The sequence below is a fragment of the Ricinus communis genome, chromosome 5 (genome assembly GCF_019578655.1).
Source record: "Ricinus communis isolate WT05 ecotype wild-type chromosome 5, ASM1957865v1, whole genome shotgun sequence".
In the NCBI taxonomy this organism is placed as follows: Eukaryota; Viridiplantae; Streptophyta; class Magnoliopsida; order Malpighiales; family Euphorbiaceae; genus Ricinus; species Ricinus communis.
Window position 1 is genome coordinate 25,685,650 of NC_063260.1, and position 17,888 is coordinate 25,703,537.

Sequence of the window (17,888 nt, forward strand, 5' to 3'; positions counted from 1 at the left end):
TTCCTTTTTTTTTTCCTCGAAAAAGAAAAGGAAAACAACAAACCGAAAGGGATGAGCACTAAACTTGACATTAGTTAAGGTCAAATTCATCAAAATATGGCAAAATTTAAAATGAATATTCAAGGACAAACAAACTCCCACTCTATATCAATCAGCGACTAGTATAAACTTCGAAATGCAACACTTCAAAATGACTTCCGCCTAGAGATGAAACTGCCAGAACTAAAATGCAAAAATCAACATTCCTTCAAGGGAGATTTGAGCTAGCAGGCCCTGCACCAAAACTACCAGCACCACGGCCAAAGCCAGGCCTTCCACCGCTACCCTGCATTTTTTAAACAGAAACATTTTTATACCGTGACAAAGGTGCAGAAAATGAAAATCCAAATCTAACCATAATCAATTTAACATGTTGCAAGACAAATTGCTAGCAAGTAACGCATGTTATCCATATAGGCCAAACCATTTTTAACAAAGTGAACATTTAATAAAATAATGAGAGTTTTGCAATGCTAAAATCCAAATGGAGAAATAAGAATGCCTAGAATGAAAATCAAGGTTACAGACCAAAAACTTCATAAATGAACTTTTCTTGATCCTAGCCTATTGAACAAGATAAAGTAATTAACAAGATGGTAAGGAGGCTGAACACCAGGTAAAGAATCTCATGGAGAGTTCATCTTGGCTAAAGATGAACGCTAGTGGCATGCTTAACATATGCAAATCAGATGGGAGGTAGTGTTTCCAGCGGCAGGCGGGTGAGTAACACATAAGAAACTGCTCTTGGGAGGGGAACAAGGGCTGGAAACAGATTATAATACTTGTAGGCTGAGGAGCAAAAGAAGGAATCCACCCAAACCAGTCATCAAGAAAATAGTACCCACCCTAATTGAGCTAACGCAAGGCTACACAAAGGTGCTAATATTTGGCAAAGGGAAAAGGTTCCAACAACTAGAGCTCACAACATTGGTCCTCTATCATCCATAGAAAGTGTATGAACTAAACAATACAAAAACCACACTAAGATAAAAAACAAAACAGAAGTAATGGGAAAAGGATATTAATAGGGTAATAAATCAAGTAATTACCCCATACGTAGGTCGGTAATCAGCAGGAGCTCCGCCCTTGTCACCAAACTCACCAGGAGGACCCCGTGGTCCTCCACGGTATCCATCACGATCTCCACCAAATCTCCTTTCTCCATCAAAGCGAGATGGGCCACTAAATTACATCAAAAGAAAACCAGATTAATAATTAATGCTTATTAGACAAACCATCTAAAATAAACTTAAAAATTAAAAACTAAAATGACACTGCAGGAAAGAAGACAGGGTGTACAGCATTAACCAACTAAGCTGCATAAAATACCATATTAATAACATGGAAAAACTAACTTAACAAACCAGAAATGCTATAAACAAATCAAAGTAAAAGAAATACCGTGGGCGATCGCCAGGTGGGCCACCCATGGGTCTACCAAGGGGTTTGCTTTGTTTCTTCAATGTAGCAGGCACAATTTCAGATGGCAAATTGAGGTAAGTTCTCAAGAACTCAATACCATCATTGGTAAGGAACCAATAATAATGCATCCAAGCAAAAGTCTCACGAACATACTCCTTTGACTTAAAGCTTTGCATCAGCTTAATAACCTGTAGATTAGGCACATCTATATTTGGATGCTTTGCGAGATTGAAATCTTTCTTTGCATAGCAAACTCCCTCTGTACAAAGTGCATAAAAGAATTTGAACCCAATTAAAAATTGAAACTCTAGCATGTGATGCAGTAAGATTTTCACGTTTGCAAAATTTTCTGAACATTGAAACACAGGTTAATCCACATAAATGCACTATATTTCAGCCAGTCCCAAATCAATTATAAAAGCTGGACCTTCAGCACGTTATGCAATAAGAATTTCAATTCGTAAAATTTGTTAGCGTTGATACACATGCTGATCCATATAATGCATAATTAATATAAAGATACAGTATTTTTTATGCATATGGGACTACACAAATAAAATAAATAGAGACAGAAGAAACCTTGAAAGAGGTACTTAGAGATCTCGCGGCGGTTTTTCTCTGGAATGATCTGTTAAAAAGAAGAATTTAAGTAAAAATATCAATGTGCTTGAATCTCTGCCTAATCACCCAGAAAATAAAATCACAAAATACAGAGATGGGAGAAAGAGAAAGGAGGTTACCATTGTTGACTGCGGGAGTTGAGATAAGAGGCGGCAATGAATTGAGAGTGAAGGTCTTTTTTAGCACTGAAATCTCAATTCGCTAAACAGCAGAGAAACCCTAAATAAGTGAGCAAGTCAATTTTATAGACTATTTTGGGCCTTGTTTTCTATGTGATCCTTTCGGGTTTTATTTGGGCTTTCTCTTTCGATTTATGTTCACAACTCTCTTTTCTTTTGAAATTCACAACATTTGATTTGTTTTGTTCTTTTTTAGGAAACAACCTTTCCTATAAGGTTAAAAAAATTAATATATTCAAACATAACAGAATTTTAAATTAAATAGGGGCCAAGAGTTGCAAAATACAGTAAAATATTCTTTTTACTCCAACTTTAGAACTAAATAAAATTTATATAACTTAATAAAGATTTAAGTATTAAAATTTTTTAATTTAATATTTAAGTTTTTTAGTTAAAAATAATAGTGACTGTAAATAAAATATATTAATATTATCATATTATATATAAATAAAATTAAAAAATAAAATAATTATATACTAATAAAATCTTATATAATATAGATTTTATTTTATTTATAATCTATATAATTAATTTTTGAGACTTAAAATTTTTTGATATATATGCTTAAGTTTTGTCACATAAAATTTTATTTTAATATTTATATACATTATTAATTTATGAGATTTAAAATTTTTTTTACACGTAGAATTTTTATTTTGACATAAATATTATTTTTAACACATAAAATTCAAGCTTATGTGCAATTTCATAATTTTTTTATTAATTTATTGATTAATAAATTATATTCTTAATTAAACACTAACTCTAATCTTAAATAATAGTATATTTATTATATTTTAATATTTTGTTAACTAATAAATAGTTTTCTAATCAGATAATTATACTGATTCTATTTTAAGAAAAAGTATATTAATTATATTTGAATATTATATTAATTAATAAATTAATTTTTTAATTAGATGATAATTTTAATTATAAAAAAATATTTTTAATTATTTTTTAAAATTATATTTAATAATAAATTAGTTTTTTAATTATGTAATAATTTTTAATCTAAAATTAGTAATATCAATTAAATTATTAAGTTATATAAATTTAAATTAATTAATAAAGATATTTAAAATAATTTTATATTATTGAACTAAAAAATTTTAAAATTTTAAAAAATTAAAGATATTTAAAAATAGTTAGTTTGCTAATATTTTTTTAAAATATTATAAATTAATATTAAATTGTATATATCAACTTAATTTTATAATCGAAATAATAATAATTGTTTTGTAATACACGGGTAAATGACTAGTGTTTACTTAATTTAACACATAAAATTCAATTTATAGGTAGTTTTATGATTTTTTATTAATTTATTTATTAATAAGTTAAATTTCTAATTATCAATGATTAATTTTAAAAAATAATATATTAATAATAAATTAGTTTTCTAATTAGATAATAATTATTGTAAAAACTAGTACATTAATTATATTCTAAAATAATATTAATTACTAAATTAATTTTATAATTAGATAATAATTCTAATTATAAAAAATTAAGAAAACTTTAAAATATTTTTTTTAAATATTGTAGAGCAATTAGTTAAACTCTTAATTTTTTTCATTTCTCCACCACTTCTGTTAAAACTCTCTCAGGAATTAAAAATAAATTTTTTATTTAATTTAGAAAAAAAAATGTCTTTCTATCTCATTATCTCTTTCAATTTCTCTATCAAATTCTACACTTTTTAAAATTTCTTTTTCGTCTTTTTAACATTTGCCCCCGTCAGTAATTTCTCCATCATCTTGTGTTATTTTCTTGGTTTTCATTTTTCTTTCTTTGTGTAAATGCTTTTATTCATTATTGTGTAGTAAGAAGTTTGGATAGAATTTAAAAAATTATTTTGTGATTTGGCTCTTTTATATTTGAAGGATATAGATTTTTTTTTTTTATCAAATGAGTAATTTGTATTTTATTTTTTAGTATTTTTTAGATACATTTAATATATTTTTTCATTTTTTAGATTGTAGAAATTAATAGAAATATAAATTTTTTAAATAAAAATATTTAAATATTTTAGTATCCAATTAAATATTTTAATATATTTATAAATTCTATGGTATAGTATTAAATGTCATGTTGCTTAGAAAATTATAATTTAGTAATTGTTCATGTTAAATATATATAAAATTATATAAAAAATAGTTAAAATATAAATATATATTTAAAAATTGCTAAAAAAATAAAGCATGTGCTATTTTTTGATATAAAAATTATCTCCGTCCCTCAAGAAGAAAAAAAGAAACCATATGATAATTTTTAAATTTTTGTCTGAAATTTTTTCTCTAAACCTGTTTAATTCAGTCATTTATGTTTTCCACTTTTGGATTATTTTGACTATAATATATAGATCTTCTTCCAGAAAGTGTTTATGTTTATGGTTTTCATCAAATGCACGTCCCATATGGAAGTTTTAGAAAAAGAAGTTATTGTTATATACGTATTATACGATAATCTTGAAATCTATTAATCAAGTTCATTGAAGCCTTATGATGATTTAAATTTTTCATATATTTTTTTTAGAAGAACGTTCTAATTATCAATTATTATTTATATTGAAACAAAATATTTTTTTGAATTTATCTGCTTAATAGTCATATTCTGCCTAAGAAAGTGGTTAATTGCACTAAATAGGGGTTCTCTATAGAAAAAGAAAATTAGAAAGAAAAAAACTTGTAATTCATATCAAGAATTATTATAATCTTATCAAATGAAATATTTATTATTGAAACAAGTCAAGTACTCTAATAGTTTTGTCTTTAAAAGAAAGATACTTTGTTTTTTTTTTATTTCAATTCTATTTTTAAAAATAAATTAAGAAATAAAAAACATAATAAATACCAACAATAAAGTAAAAATCACTTGCAAAATGAATCAGTAGCCTCGAAAAAAGGATTGGCTCTGAGGGCTGGGCCTGGGGGTCTCCATCCTGAACCCGTCAGCTGTTGGCGGACTACTTGAGTTGCTCCCGTTGTGAGAGCCGATCGCTGCGTGTCAGCTGGGGAACAAACTAAGAACGGCCTCTTCGGGAGCCTTATCCGGGCGTCGAATAGTCGACTCAGAACTAATACGGACAAGGAGAATCCAACTGTTTAATTAAAACAAAGCATCGCGATGGTCCTTGCGGATGCTTACACAATGTAATTTATGCCCAGTGCTCTGAATATCAAAGTGAAAAAATTCAATCAAGCGCGGTTGTCAATTTCAACCAAACAACTCTTAAGTATATGGGATCTTAGATATATTTTAAAATTTATTGTCTAGATTTTATTTATACATCAAACCGATAAATAATTGATATATATTAATTAGTTTTAAATTATGGTTTATGTATTAATTATCCAATAGCAAAACATAAAACGCTTAATACATATGTGTTATTCTCCTATTAATTATAGTGAACACACTAAACTTAAATAAAAAATTTCCTAATGAACATACATTTTTTTGCCATAAGCATGTACCATTAAATCCGTGTAGGGAGGGTAACCCATGTTAGGACGAGACCCACATTACAATTACTAGTTAAGTATGATTATTAGTGGTGCCATTGTTGTTCTAGCTATAATTATTCTTACTGTTATCGGATGGTGCATATGTACGTGATTAACTATAACATATAGGTGATGATAGTGATGATGAATAGACATTGAAGGCAAATTTTCCTTAAATTGAACTATATGACCTCACACACCATGTTGGGTCATAAATAAATAGAAAAACAATTCATCCAATCCAGGCCACTAACAAAAGTGAACAAGTTTTAATTACAGCTAGCACAGCAAAATTGAACAAGGAGAGTACTAATTTTCCTTTTACAAAGGAATATCAATTTCAGGACGACAATGGTTTCTAAAGCTATTATTTCAAACTTTGACACAAACACAAGACATAATCATTAGCCTCCTTAATTAATTAACATGAAAATGCGTCATACTATACAAGTTGTGTTTGGAAATTTTGCCCCTTCTCTAACGTAATTCTCTTCCTATCGATCAACGGTTTACATTATTAAACAGTAAATTTCTTTTCATGCATATATATGTATATATATATTTAAGTATATATAAATCACCATCATTCTCAAAGTGTATACTTTAGTCATGATCAACATATGTATAATAATCAATAATGCTGCATTGATTAGTGAGGGAGTATAGTATTTAGCAGTATATTTTTCTTACTGTGGGTAAAATAAAAGACTGAAGACCAAAAAGAAAAAAAATCAATGATCCCTTAATTCATTTGTCAATTAAATTACACATCTTTTCTCGTTTGGTAAATTTTTTCACTCTCTAAGAATGTTGTCATCACTAAGATATACATGGGAATCCATCAAGCCTGTTATTTTCAAAAGGATTAAAGGGGGCAAAAAGAAAGGAAGAAGAAGAAGCAAAAAGCCATCAACAACATTCACCACCATCAACAAACAAAGTGAAGGATTGAAGGTTAACTATCATCACCATCATCACTATGATCGTATCAAACTCTGAGCAAGTTGTTGCATTGTCTTTATTCTTTCCTCTTCTGCTGTTTCCAAACAACAAAAATAAAAAACACTGCGTGCAATACTTTATGAAATTTGCATTTTTTCCTCACATTTTTTCACAATCTCACCAAGTAAAGTCATATATATCGAAAAAAAAATTAAAAATGGTAGGAAATTAAGTAATTAACAAACTGTATTTTCAAAAGCCTGGACCATTTTGAAAGCTCTATGAAAAACGATCAATCAATCGAGAGAAAAGAAGGAAAAGTGTCTTTCATCACCATCATAAAATATATATGATCTTATAGAGATGAAGGGAAAGAGGAGAGTGTAGCTGCAGCTCCCATACTTGATGGATTAGTTGGTGCAATCTCTTCTCCACCAAGTACTGAACCATCAACATTATCCCAAAACAGAAAGTTTGAACATTGTTGTGACTCAACCCATTCGTTAAGTTCTTGCCTTTGTAAGCAACCCAATGCTATCTCTCCTTCTTCATCGATGCTACAAGATTGCATTTCTATGGGTACCATATTCTCCATATTCTCAATCAATGGAGGTAGGTAATTTGTATCCATTCCAATACTAAAAGTAGCATGTGGGGGAAAAGATTGAACTTGATGATGATGGTGGTGATGATGAAGATGATGTTGGTTGGGGTTCCAATTCTCTGTGTTCAAACTTGCTGGTTCATGATAAAGCTCGCTGCGGACATTACTATCCCCAATTGCATCTAGAGATGTAGTAGTAGTTGTAGTAGTAGTTGTAGTGCTAGTGTCGAACATAAATAAGGGAGCTGAAGATGAAAAAAGGGTCTCTTGCACCTGATGATGAGGTCTTGTTGTCAAATCTTGATGAACTAAATCTAGTTGGTTTGAGGCATAAGTTATGTGGGAATGGTCATGAGTACTAGTTGCTGCAGCTGTTGCAGCCGGAGGCACTGAAGGTTTTCTTATCTTTTTCTTAATCCATGAATTCCAGTAATTCTTTATCTCATTATCTGTTCTTCCAGGCAAGTGACTTGCTATATGAGCCCACCTACAAATCCATAAACATATATAAACTTGCTAGAACATAAAATATCTTAAAATATCCAAGAGTCTAATTAATCAATTCAGCTAAAAACTAGCTTATTAAAATGTCTAATATAGAGATGTAGTGATCTAGAAGTGAACAAAAAGAAAAAGTTTAATTGTATTAAAGAAGGAGAAGGAAGATGATGGGGTTGAAATATCTGTACCTAAGCATGAATTTAACAATTAATGAAAACACGTATTACACCTTCTGATATTGCCTACTTAACGTCTACTAAGATATGCAGTTAGTAGTTTGATAGCTACTTAAGAAACATTAATTTTCAACAATGTGTGATTGCTTCAAGTGAATATTTTAAAGAAAATGCAGAAAAGCACGACAAACTTGTTTTTGAAGTTTTCCTATGAATTTTTTTATTTTTTTTTTAGAAAAAGAAGTTCAGGCGGAGATATCAACTTCTTCACTAAAGTCTGATTGCAAGTACCTTTTCACTCCCTTCAGAAAAAACAAAAATAAATCCCCAATTTAGAAAACAATATTCCCCATGTCATGATTCTTGCAAGTAGTCTCAGATGAAGAACCCTAGGAAGTTTAAATCCAGTACACAAGAGCAGACAACTAGAGATGCGTTAATTTGCAACTTTGGCTAGTAGAAATTTGAGATACGTTATATAATAAGATATAAGATATGAACCTGTTGCCAACAACTCCATGAAGACTGATAATCAACTTCTCCTCTTCTGGAGTAAACCTTCCTCTTCTAATATCTGGCCTCAAATAATTAATCCATCTTAAACGACAACTTTTGCCACACCTTTGAAGCCCTAAGAAATTGTTCAAAAGAAATAACAACCATCAAGGATGGAATATAATCTACTTAAGTAACCATAATTAAAAGGGTTTTAAAAGAAAGAAATGAAGAAGAAGAAGAAGAGAGACCAGCTTTTTCAGGGACTTCACTCCAACAACCATAGCCATGAGTAGTGATGTATCTGATGAGCTTTTCATCTTCTTCAGGTGACCAAAGACCTCTCTTAACCTTCTGTTGATTGCAGCAAGAATGGTGACCCATTTCTTGAATTGAATAAATCTTCTCTCTTTTTGTTTTCTTGGTTCTTGCTTTTATTAATTTTTCTGGGGGGATTTCTTGTTTCTGGGTAATTAATTAAAAGAAGAGTTGATATGACAAAAAATTAAAAACAAGTAGCTTAAGCTTAGCTTTTGGCTCTGGGCAAGGAACTATTGATCCGTCTCTCCTCATTTAAAAGTAACACAAAGTACATAAGAGCCGACATTGAAATGAGATGAATGGGGTCCATAAAAACAAAGCGACCCAAATTTTCATCTAACCCTAAAACGACATTTCATCAGCTATATATTATTCTCATCAAGATCATCAAAAAAAATTTTGTTACTATTCTCTACGTACATTTGTATTACGTAACCAAAACCTTTTTTCACGTACCCTTAAAAAGACCCTTTGCCGGTTGTTTGAACACAGACCCTTAATGTCTTTCTTCTTCTTCTATTCCTTCTTATATAATTCCCTCATTCACTCACTCTCTAGGTTTTGCATTAACCTTTCTTGCACTGTCCCATCATCTTATATTTTAACTTCCAATTATAAGGTGACACATATTGTTTTTAGTACATGATTGAGAGAATGTATCTATTATCAGCAATGATTTACCCTTTTCTTTTCTTTTTTTCCTTTTTTTTCTGATTTTCTTTTTGGTAGAGATAAATATGTGTTAATTATGTGTAAACTGAAACTTGCTTAAAATGATATTTTGCTGCTGCAAGTTGGTCTGCGGCAAAACCTTTGAAATGTGACAATTTTTCCTATACTGAAATAATTAATATTATGTACCTTGAGAAAATTCCAATATATGTGCTATTTTTTCTTAGTTGTTCATGACATTTTAGCTTTCTTGAATTGTTTTTCATCTTGCTTTTTCTGTTATGCAAATACAAGTTGTAATAGAGTTGCCAATGCTCTTGCACAATGGGCACTCTCTTTGGTTGAGGTCCAAGTGCTGATGGGGGAAGTTCCTCCTCATATTGGTCCCCTTGTGTTGGATGATATTCTTATTGTTCAATGAAGTTCCTTTCTTTGTAAAGACAAGAAAAACTTAAATAAATTGAAGAAAAAATCTGAATTTTGATGACTCAATTACAAGATGAATTCTAATGTAATGTTTCAAGATAATGATATAAATAAGCACCTAACTTTGCACTTAATTTTATTTTTATCACAAAATTTTAATTTATTTTATTTTAATTATTTAAATTTTATTGTATCTCAAGATTTAATTATTTTGTAAATGAAATTTTAACATATTACTAATGATAAAAAAATAATTAAGGGAGATAAAAATAACGTACCAATTTTTTATTAACGATATATGATTAAATTGTAAGTAAACTTAATATTGAATAATTAAAAATTCTAAAATTAAATAAATTAAAATTAACTGAGTAAAATGAAATAAAGTATGATATTTAATTACTATCTATATCGTCATATTTTCTGTAATGCTTCTAAGTTTCTTATCATATCAACTATATTATAATTAATATTATGTACCTTGAGAAAATTCCAATATATGTGCTATTTTGTCTTAGTCATTCATGACATTTTAGCTTTCTTGAATTGTTTTTCATCTTGCTTTTTTCTGTTATGCAAATACAACTTGTAATAGAGTTTCCAATGCTCTTGCACAATGGGCACTCTCTTTAGTTGAGGTTTTTTCTGTTATGCAAATACATCTTGTAATAGAGTTGCCAATGCTTTTGCACAATGGGCACTATCTTTAGTTGAGGTCCAAGTTGTAACGACTTGAGACCGAATCACATAAAATATTGTTTGTCTTGGCCTTCATTAGGCTCACGGTTTTGTCTCTTTTGCGGGTTCGAGAACTTCCCAGAAGGTTTTCTATCCTGAAATTTCTCTGAACCAAACACGTTTAACTTTGGAGTTCCTGCAACTCTACAGCCAAACAACCAAAAGGCGTTTCATGTGATTAGTTCCAACTCTTTACATATATGTTATCAAACATTCCTTGCCCCATTTCAATATGCAATTTGATTCATTCATGTACCTCGTATCTTAGAGTCTTGTCATTCTAAAATTCTGCCAGAAACTTGTTCAGACATCCTATTATTGCTCTGGTGTTCACATCCTGCCCTCGTCAGACTGCTTTTCTAGGCCAGGTTGTCACACAAGTGCTGATGGGAGAAATTTCTCTTCATATTGGTCCTCTTGTGTTGGATGATATTCTCAATGAATTTCCTTTCTTTGTAAAGACAAAAAAGAATATTTATTAACTTAAATAAATTGAAAAAAAAAATCTAAATTTTGATGACTCAATTACAAGATGAATTCTAATGTAATGTTTTAAAATAATGATATAAATAAGCACCTAACTTTGCACTAAATTTTATTTTTATAATAGAATTTTAATTTATTTTATTTTAATCATTTAACTTTTATTGTATCTCAAAATTTAGTTATTTTGTGAATGAAATATTAATATATTACTAATGAGAAAAAAATAATTTAAGGGAGAGAAAAATAACATATCAATTTTTGATTAATGATATATGATTAAATTGTAAGTAAACTTAACGTTGACTAATCAAAAAATTTAAAATTGACTGAGTAAAATAAAACAAAGTATGATATTTAATTACTATCTATATCATCATATTTCCTGTAATGCTTCTAAGTTTCTTATCATATCAACTATATTATAATTAGAATAGCATAATGTTATAATATTGTGCCTGTATATAAAGAAGTGCAATTTTTTTATTTCCTGTCTTTCTTTTAATTATAGAAAGGGAAAAAGAAAAAGAACATAACAGAATACAAATCATACTTCATGATAAAAAAAAAAAAAAAAAAAAGTTTCTTGATTTCCTTTACTGATAGTTTCAATTGTCAAATATGACATCTCCAAGTGACAGCATACTTGCATTTTAGATCCATAATCCAAATCTACTTTTCATATATATATTTTTATTATACTCCATGATAAGGTTTTTTATTATTATTATTGTTAATGAGACATTTTACCATTGAATTAACTTATGTGAAATTGATGCTGGATTCTGCACTATGTATGATAATTTGATTAATTTTAGGATTCTCTTAGGTAAATTGTAAAGGGTTAAAAATGTACTAATTATTATTATTATTATAATTACTTGCACTGGACTATAATTAATACGAGGAATTTTTTTTTTAATTTTAGGCTTTTATAAAAAGCCTAAGAACCGTTTATCATCAAGAGTACCGATGTTTTTAACACAAGGAATGATTATAACCACAAACTTCTTAATTAGTTAGAGGACATGTAGAGACCTGGTGATAATGAAATCACTTAATATTGATTTTTCTTAATAGTTACTTATAATATTATTCATAATCAACTATTCAAAGAAAAGACCTCGTTTCTAATTTTTGTAATTAGTTCAGCAATAATATTTGCAGTGACGGTTTCCCCACGAAATCAAATCATATATTATATATATATACTCGACAGTGAATATAGCATATCATTTCAGTTCCTAGTTGCTAATTAAAGAATTAATGATTTCAAGGCTTTTCTCTGATAAATACGAAAAATAAAAATAAAAGAAGAAAAAGAAAGACATTGAGAAGGACTTCTGATTTAAACGTTACACAGTTCGAGTCTAATACACTTTTAATTAGTTTGACTAATTTTTGTCTTTGCTTAATTAACAAGAAATATTATACTATAATTGTGTAGGATTAACGTCTGTACGTAGCATGGTTAACGTCACCAAATCCAATTGGTTGTTGATTCTACAACAACTTCTTGATGAGACCCATTAGCCATGGCCATTGCCATGGGTATCTTACAAATTAATCATGAGTTTCTGAAATTCCATTTGTGACATTCTGGGGATTATATAGTTCTGGAAAATTGGTTAGCAAAAACTGCAGCCACAGTGTATCTGCGGCCTTCTAATATTCTTCTTGTTTATTGACTTTAATCTTTGCTTTTTAGTTTTTCCTTTCGTCTTGAATTTAGTGAATTGTAATTACCAATTTTCCAAAAAGAAATAGGCTTAATTATTTTTAAGGTTTCTATTCCTGTTTTCTCTATTTATACTTAAACAGACTTAATAATAATAACATTTATTTGTATTGCTATTCATTGATCGAGTGTGATACCCTGTAAATAGATAAGAGTTAATTTTCTAAAATAAAGTAGAAAACATGTGTTAATAGGATGGAAATAGAAGAGCATATATGTCGCTCTTACTTTCACTTTGTGTTATTTTTTTCTCAAAATCATCGACAATACCTTGACAGTTTTTGGAAAAGTGAAAACGATTTGTTTATTGATTATGCCAAATACGGTATAGCACGTTCATAGAAAGCCATATATAATATAATTATACATGAAGTGTACAATACTATATAGTCAGTCCACTACAAATAAATTCATATACACAAGCGTGCTATAGAAACAAAGGTCTTTATCTAGTGAGACATGTTAATGAATTAGTTATAGAACCCCAACACAACAAAGTTTAAATTAGGTATAAAAGAATTATATGGGCTTTGATTGTGGTGTTTTAAACGTTTTATACGTAGATGAATAAAAATAAAATAAATATATGAAGAAATAGAGAGAAAGGGTTGTGTAGAGATCGAAAATGAAAGGTTTCTGTTGATTGATTTAAATCATCTACCATATTTGATGTGAAGAAAATAAAAATAAAAATAAGAAGTGACTTTTGCTTGGATGGATCGCAAGCTAAACCTTTGAAAGTAATGTACAAATCATTTTTAAAAAAGACCTTTAAGAGAAGGGGATATTGAATGATTATACTTAGCTTTAAGGAGGAGTAATGGAGTGGCGATGGGCCTACCATTTAAAATTTGGGGATTTTTCAGCACAAGGGATTAGTGAGATAAAATATGGGACTTTGCCTTTTAAAAGCATGGTTGGTTAAGTTATTAATCATCGATGGGATATCTTTACCTTATTATAATAAGCTCTTTTGCCTAAATGTGCTTCTTATGCTTCTCTATTCCCTTTCTTTCTTTCTCTCTATTATATTTACTACAGTCTTTTTTTCTTTCATATTTTCGTGTTCATTTTTATTAATAAACTCAATGAGTCATGAGTTGTAATTATAAATCATATAATAAGAAATGTTTTATTTCTATAAATATTTTCTTTTTCTTTTTCTCATTCTCTAGTATAAATAATTGTATTAAGTTTGATAAGTTGGTTGTAATTGATTTTATAGAATTTCATTAAGGGATTTGGCCCGTCATGCCCCACCATGAATCTTCTTATGGACCCTTTCTTCATCCATATCGTGTTCATCTTCTTCCTCCTCTTTACTAATGAATCCTCTCACTTGGGTCGTTTTCCCTTATTTAGAATTATAGCTTCAAGTTTCTCTTTGTCTGCAGACCCCACCCCACCATTACCCTACTACAAATAGCAAAACAATGGTGATTCCAATTAAATAAACTTCAATATTTAATACCGTTTCCTTTCTTTCCTCCGACATCAATATTCTATTAGCTTATTTAATTGCGTGCAATTCCAACAAAAACTTCACATAAAATTCCCAGAGTCCATGAAACCTTTGGGTGTATCTTTCAAAAATATAATCGAAATTCGAAACCCATGGATAACAATGACAAAATGTTCGGTGAGAAAGCATATATGAAGCAAAATGATAGATTCTCCAAATTGCTTAGCCAATGTTGGATAGTAATCTATATTTATAGTGATCTTTTTGGTCGGATCTAAATGTGAATCTACATGGCAATTATTGTGATTATGAGATAGGTTGTTCTTAAACTTTTGTATGTATTTTTATTTTTAATTATAAAATCGGTTATTCAATTTAGTTTTGGCTATAATAATTTAGTCACATTGTGCATGAGAAATTGAAATATTTTTATTTTTTAATTATTTATTTTGTGTTGGCTATTTATTACGAGTAATATTTATGTCCAAACATTTTTATATGTATACTTATCGAAACACATAGTAATTTTTTAGATTTATATATTTATTTTTGACACACAAACATCACGCTAATGTGTAATCTTTAATTTGTTATATTATTATTTTATTAATTAATAAATTACTCTTTTAAATAAATGATATTTTCTATTTTAAAAATAGTATATTAAACATATTGGTAATGTTGTACTTAATTATATAATAATCTCTAATATAAAAATAGAAATATCAATATTTGCAACTTTTATATATAAAGAATTTAATTAATATTTTTAAATAATTTTTATATTCACAGCATTAAAAATTTTAAAATATTAGAGAATTCATAAAAAATGTACTTTAAAAATCTTATAAAATATAATATATAATTATAAAATATTGAAAACTCTAATAGATTTCTTATATAAATTTATTTTGTGTTGTTATTTATAATTAAAATAAGAAGAAGAATTATGTAATGAACGAGTGAACGACCATTGTGACTCAACTAAAATTAATAATTGAATAAAATAAATTAAGATTTTATGATAAAATAAAATAAAGTATAAAATTTAATAAATATTTATATACCTTTTCTGATTATGTTTTTAAATGATATATTTTACTTTAAAGAAACTGCTAGTGCTTTTACATTAGAAGCGGACAGCATTTGAACCTCACTCATCTATTGAAGGCCCAAACAGAAAAAGATTATATTACATTGCGATCTTCATATGAAGTTGGTTTGGGCTGAAGATAAGGCAAGCCACTTATAACGCGGCCTAGATTGCCACTCGAGATTTTGGTTCAATTATAATGAATATCCAATCAGATAGTCTCATTGGCCACGAAACGTCTGGCCATCCCCTCAATCTGATGAGGTCAGGCTAATTGGTACTAGGTGGGTCTTACACCACGCAATCATTACACGTGGTAGGGGCCTCTTCAACTGTAACTAACGATAACAACGGCAATTAACTAAAAAAAATAGTAATAAGGATTAAAGAAACCCACTGCCCATCATCTTCCCCTAAGACTAAAGTGGCTTTACAAAGTTCAAAACTTTAATTTAATTTAATTACCTTAGAACTTCGCCCATGGTCGGCTAGGTATCGTTACCACATATGTCCATGTGCACCATTTTTTTGAGAAAACAGAAGAGACAAATTTATTGAGGATGACACAAGTCCATCCCCTCTTTCGTGTCTTAATCACTTTATATTTATTTCTACTCTCTTCTTCCCACAATTAACGGTAATGATAGTATCATTGTGTTATGTGGCATGATGAACAGATACATCTCTCTGGCATCAGAAACAAACTAAAATAAACCTAAACACAATCAAATAAAAGACACTAATATAACGACAGTTTATGCAATGTACACATTAAGTCATCAACTAAAATATAGCGTTAGATGCCAAATTGCCTGTGTACTACATAACAAAAATTGTTAGCTCTATTATAAAATATAACTATTTCAAGTAAAAGCCAGCTAGATCCTCTTGCATGTATAAGAATAGTTAATTGCCAAGTGTGGATTATGTTTTAGTTTTAGGCGAACTTAATTTTATTAGAAACTTGTCAACTATGGCCATGAATCTTCATATCTAATTGGAGAATACTGGTCTCTTTTTTAGGTTTTATTATAATTCACAGTCAATCCAGGTGGTCATAGCAATATAGTGTGACCAATATAAACACCATTTAATATCAAATCCATTATCTTTGATGACACCACCTTGTGCAAAAATTCATTGTACTAGTGGATAATCATTTTTGTAATTGATAAGTAATTACATTAATTTTTCACAGCAATCCTTAATGCACCACCAATTCAAATGGGTTATAGTGCAATTCATATTACAATTTTGGCAATAAATTATTGTTTGATTAATTTTCTTTTGACAAGTGAAGTTTATGAAATTTTGAAATGTTCTTATCATTCAATATATATCAAAATAAAAGATTCTTAAATTTCACTAATGAAGTTAATTTTCATAAAAACAATAATCTTTTATGTATATACATACAATTATACAAATTCATTAGGTCAAGAGGTTGTAAAGAAAAAATCGCTGTGCCTACAGATTAGGGACATGGAATTACATAGATATAATTATTTGTCGTCCTGTTTTTCATTTATTTTTCTCCTGTTTTCTCCATATGATTTGAAACATTGAAGCCTGCAAATCCCACAAAATCCCAAATAATGAACTAGTAAACAAGTGAAGGAGGCACAGTGACCTTAATCTGTGTGGTTACCATTAGGTTAGGCAAGTATAAGTGAGGTCAGTGTGGCCCATTTTTACTTTATTTACTCTCAATTAGGTGAACGTGACTCCTAAAGTAAAGTCTAGATATTGTAGGGTCCATCATGATGACAAACAAAGTTAAAAAAAGAAAAAGAAAAAGAAGATCAGGTGGACGGCCGGCGACGAGGGTGGATCACAAGTAATCGTGCGGTCGCGTAGTAGGGAATCGAAGAGAGAGGAATCATATATAATATGATGATGTGAGACTGTGACTTAGTCAAAGAAGGCTTTTTTAACCTTTTTTTTTTTTTTTATTCAATAATTTCTTCTTCTTCTTTTGTTTTTTTTTTTGTCTTTTTAATTTTCTTAATAGCGTTTGCTTGTTTTATTAAATTATTGTTAGTTATTCGTTTCTCTGACATTTCGACCGGACTAAATTTGTATACCTGGCGCGTAAAGACGCGGCCTACTCTGCTATAAATAAGAAGCTATATATCTGACACAGCAAGTTAAATAGACTTTTCGAATTATGCCCTTGTTTTTAATATCATATTACTAAAATGCCATTCTAAATAATCGAGTGTTATGTAACTCTGAAAAGGAAGAAAACTGAATAAAAATTCAATGAAGTATTAATTTTTTTATACTCATTATAAAATAATAAATTTCTGCCAATATTGATGAATACTGATGAAAAATAATTAAACTTAATTTGTTGAAAGATTCTATAAATAAAATAATATAAATCAATTTAATCTAAATTGATTATTTAACAATTAAGAGTATATAAAATTTATCAGTATTTATATTTTTTTATTCATAATATTAA

General features: G+C 28.8%; 1 protein-coding gene across 1 annotated transcript; it reads right to left on the reverse strand.

Moving 5' to 3' along the window:
• Positions 1-52: 52 nt before the first annotated feature.
• On the reverse strand, positions 53-8,887 carry LOC8287428. Its single transcript, XM_048373614.1, has 8 exons — positions 8,740-8,887; positions 8,495-8,624; positions 7,071-7,803; positions 2,202-2,261; positions 2,041-2,089; positions 1,441-1,720; positions 1,089-1,221; positions 53-325 (listed from the first exon to the last, which is right to left on the reverse strand). Exons 1-8 carry the CDS (start codon positions 8,870-8,872, stop codon positions 248-250), a joined length of 1,596 nt encoding a protein of 531 aa, XP_048229571.1. The 5' UTR covers positions 8,873-8,887; the 3' UTR covers positions 53-247.
• Positions 8,888-17,888: the final 9,001 nt, after the last annotated feature.